Raw genomic sequence first — 4,588 nt, forward strand, 5'->3', positions numbered from 1 at the left:
TTAATAGTTAAAACTAGAGCGAATAGCCCGAGCATGTATTTCAGAGAGCGGGTGGGGGAGATTTACTGCAAATGCGTTTTCATTTCACATTTTGACTTTTTAAATAGGATACTTCGCAATCCATCAGTATTGGCAGCAGTAAACAGTGAACCTGGACCAAAGTAAATCATCTGTCGAGGTGGCCGCCAGCGCTAGCGAAAGTATAAAATTCTGCTGACATTAGTTATTGCTCCCAGAGCTGGACTTCAACCGGGCTCTCGTCTCTCAGTCGCTGCCAAGCTCCGATCAGCGCTACATCAGGAAATGCCAAATAAGGGCAAGGAAGTGGAAACCCACCGGAATCGGTCCTTTTGTAGACACGACCTTATATGGCATGACGGAGCTGGGTCTTCCGGCAAGTGCGAGGCTCCCGCGCAGACGGGAAATCCGCGTTTAGCTGGAGCCACTGGCGAAGAGGCAAACGTTGCATTTCATTTTTTATAGTGGGATTTACAGCTGGAGGTGCATTGATTCGAGCGGGACGGGAAAACGATTGGGCTTCTCCTCTCGATTTATTGCACGAGCTTAATTCAGTCGCCCCGCGCTGCCTTTTCCCCCAGGCAAACGTCATGTGTCCTCCACTGCAGTGCCTAAATATGGGCTTCCTTCAGTCCATATATGGACATCTACGTCACGAGTAGGAGGATATATAAAGGAGTGGGGATTCTCTAAATAGAGAACGAGCCCACAGAGCCCAACACAGCCACTGCCAGTTCAGAGCGAAGCAGATAGACACGCAAAGCGCTATCTCTCTCTCTCTGAGAAACACGTTTCAACAAGTGAAATAATCACTAACCTAAAAAAGGGAAAAAATAAGGTGCAGAATACATCAAGAAAACAGATCTGTCAACAACAACAACAACAAAAAAAATCAATTTTCATTCATTTTCAGTTTTTTGTGTGTGTGGAATGAACAAAAAGGACACGTTTCATCATTATTAATAATTTTTAACCAACAAGTGGATTTTTTTTCTCTTGAAGAGGAAAAAAACAACAACAGCAGCAGCAGCAGCAGCAAAGCCAGCAGACTGAAAAAAAAAAAGTGGAGGTCTCCCAGAACGTCGCCGTCGGAGAGAGAAACCGTGACCGGCAGCATCTGTCCGTCGGTCCCCTGAGGTGTTGCAGGTAATCCCCCTCACCTGCGAGCTCCCGTGCGCAGTGCGCGCAGATCTCCCAAGAAGCCTCCCGCGCCTCCACAGAAGAGGAGACCCCTGAGCAAGCTCGCCGCATGGCTGCAGCCAAGACAGAGATGCTCCTGCCAGCCCTGCAGATCTCCGACCCCCTCAGCTTCCCCCACTCCCCCATGGACAGCTACCCCAAGCTGGAGGAGATGATGATCCTCAACTCGGGCGCCTCCTTCCTGGCCGCCTCGGCCGCAGAGGGCTCCGCGTTCGGGACGGGGGAGGCTGGAGACCAGTTCGAGCACCTTGCGGGAGGTACGAGAGCAATCTGCTGTTTTTCTGCACGGGGGGGCTAGTGCATGCATCGGGGGTGGGGGTGGGGGGTGGGGGGGCGAGGAATGCATATTTGCTTTTATGTGCGTCTTAGTGCATGAAAAATACTGCAGCTGTGCATGTAAATGAATTAAAAAGCTAGTTAGAATGAATAAAGCTGAGAGTGTTTATTTTATGGGGTTCCTGCTGTAATGTTGCGTTTGATGTCAGTTGGAATGAAGGATGGGAAGTCCAGAATGAGGCATTGAATAATTCAGGTTCTTATATTTATTTAAAATGACCGTGTCAGACCAGTGGCTGTAAACTGACGGTAAATTAAAACTGCATCGGTCAAAGCAGCAAAGAGTTGCAGACTCGGCAATGAGAAAGCCTGCACTGATGGAATGAGAGGCAAAGCAGAGAGAGAGAGAGAGTGAGGGATGGAGAGAGAGAGAGGGAGGGAGAGAAATAGACAGAGAGAGAAGGATGGAGAGGGAGAGAGAAGCAGGCACGAGCAGAGGATATCAGCTGTGTGGGTCCACTGAAATCAGGGGGTGATGAAAACATGGGGCAGTGTGTGAATTCGATTGGGGGGGGGGGGGTTGGGGGGGGGTTGGGGGGGGGATACCCCTGCTTTGCGTCAGCACCTGCTCCTCTCCCTGCATCAGCCAAAAAGGTTCCCCCCGCTACTACCGTCCTGGAATCTTAAAACCAGACGGCAGCGGGAAGCTCATTGGCAGGAATCTGATGGCTGGTGACAGAGCGAGCGAGCGAGTGAGCGAGTGGCTTTAGCGAGTTTTTGGCTGCTAGCAAGCGGGTTTGCGGGCTTTTGACTGGCTGAGAATGTTAGCTGGTTATTGACTGTGAGCAGGTTAGCGGGTTATTGACTGTGAGCAGGTTAGCGGGTTATTGACTGTGAGCAGGTTAGCGGGTTATTGACTGCGTGTGAGCAGGTTAGCGGGTTATTGACTGTGAGCAGGTTAGCGGCTGCATGCTAGCAGGTCAGCAGGTGTTTAACTCTGCGTCTCCCCGTTGCTGTTGTTGCAGACACTTTGCCCGAGATCTCCCTGAACTGCGAGAAGCCGTTGGCCGAGCAGAGCTACCCCACGCAGCGGCTCCCTCCCATCTCCTACACGGGCCGCTTCACCCTGGAGCCCGCCAACTGCAGCAACAGCCTGTGGGCGGAGCCACTGTTCAGCCTGGTCAGCGGGCTGGTGGGGATGAACCCCCCCACCACCACGTCCGCGCCGTCCTCCTCCGCTGCCCCGACCAGCTCCTCCTCCTCTTCCTCGGTCACCTCGTCTTCCTCGTCTTCCTCCTCCACCTCCGCCCCGTCCCAGAGCTCCAGCCTCGCCTGCTCGGTCCACCACAGCGAGCCCAACCCCATCTACTCCGCCGCCCCCACCTACTCCAGCGCCAGCCCCGACCTCTTCCCCGAGCAGGGGGGCCAGTCCTTCCCCAGCCCTGCGGGGGGCGCCCTCCAGTACCCGCCCCCCAGCTACGGCAACAGCAAGCCCTGCCCCTCCAGCTTCCCCGTGCCCATGATCCCAGACTACCTCTTCACCCAGGCGCAGAGCGAAATCGGCCTGGTGCCCATCGACCAGAAGCCCTTCCAGACGCAGGGGGGCCAGCAGCCCTCCCTCACCCCCCTGTCCACCATCAAGGCCTTCGCCACCCAGACGGGGTCCCAGGACCTGAAGGGTGTGTACCAGTCCCAGCTGGTCCGGCCCGCCCGGATGCGCAAGTATCCGAACCGGCCCAGCAAGACTCCGCCCCACGAGCGTCCCTACGCCTGCCCCGTGGAGACGTGTGACCGGCGCTTCTCCCGCTCGGACGAGCTCACGCGCCACATCCGCATCCACACGGGCCAGAAGCCCTTCCAGTGCCGCATCTGCATGCGCAACTTCAGCCGCAGCGACCACCTGACCACGCACATCCGCACGCACACCGGCGAGAAGCCCTTCGCCTGCGACGTCTGCGGCCGCAAGTTCGCCCGCAGCGACGAGCGCAAGCGCCACACCAAGATCCACCTGCGGCAGAAGGACAAGAAGGCCGAGAAGGTGGCGGCTGCCGCTGCCGCCGCCGCCGCCGTGGGGGGGCCCGTCCCCGTCTCCGCCCCCTCCCCCGCCTCCAGCTACCCCTCCCCCGTCTCGTCCTACCCCTCCCCGGTCCCCTCGTGCTACTCCTCGCCCGTCCACGCCTCGTACCCCTCCCCCTCCATCGCCACCACCTACCCCTCCGTCTCCAGCACCTTCCAGACGCAGGTGGCCACCACCTTCCCCTCCTCGTTGGCCACGAACATTTATAGCTCGCCCGTGGCCACGCCCCTCTCAGAACTGCAGTCCACTCTCTCTCCGAGGACGATCGAGATCTGCTAATCTGCGCCTCCTTCCAGCGCCCCGCCACTTCCAGCTCTCCGTCCTCCGCACAAACATCATCACAAAGACTCGTTACTCCTTTTCAAAAAGCACTTTTACCCCCCTCCCCCTCCTCCCCCCACTCCACTGCTGGGCGTCAGCTTAAGGTACCTGAACTGAACAGACTGAAACTAAGACACCCGCCAAGCAAAGACAGCAGAAAACAAAAAAGGGATTTTTTTTTTTTTTTGTCCTCCTTTAATTCAATCACAGTTCTTCAGAAACTAATGAGATTTTAAAGACAAAGAGTGACAACAGGCTTCGACAGGGATTCTGAACTGACATTTTTGTAAAAAAATAAAAATAATAAAAATAGAAGAGAAAGATAAGAAGGGACTTCATCCCAGTCGGTTTTAATGCCTAAACAGTCTCAGTGCTCAGCAACTCAGACCCAGGATCACCAACACAACCAGAACTGCTAACCACCAGAGACAGATGACAGACTTTGATGATATACATAATCTACAGTATATGGATATTGTATACATTGTGCCATGTTTTTGTTCATTCTTTCTTTGGTACTGTTGATGTGGAAACTTCTTGGCATATTTACATTGTATTATTTGGCCATATTTTATAGATACTTTCTCTCTTATGTAGTGAATAATGCTGTGGTACGTTTTTGACTTTTTGTTTTGGGGGGAAAAAAAGAAGCACTTAAGTATTCAAAGCATGTGTAAGAGTGGCGTTAAGTTTATG

At 54.2% G+C, this 4,588-nt stretch overlaps 1 protein-coding gene across 1 annotated transcript; it reads left to right on the forward strand.

The window, feature by feature from the left end:
- Positions 1–693: 693 nt before the first annotated feature.
- On the forward strand, positions 694–4,235 carry egr1 (early growth response 1). Its single transcript, XM_035411878.1, has 2 exons — positions 694–1,475; positions 2,520–4,235. Exons 1-2 carry the CDS (start codon positions 1,268–1,270, stop codon positions 3,848–3,850), a joined length of 1,539 nt encoding a protein of 512 aa, XP_035267769.1. The 5' UTR covers positions 694–1,267; the 3' UTR covers positions 3,851–4,235.
- Positions 4,236–4,588: the final 353 nt, after the last annotated feature.

This window comes from Anguilla anguilla, chromosome 3 (genome assembly GCF_013347855.1).
Source record: "Anguilla anguilla isolate fAngAng1 chromosome 3, fAngAng1.pri, whole genome shotgun sequence".
Taxonomy (NCBI): Eukaryota; Metazoa; Chordata; class Actinopteri; order Anguilliformes; family Anguillidae; genus Anguilla; species Anguilla anguilla.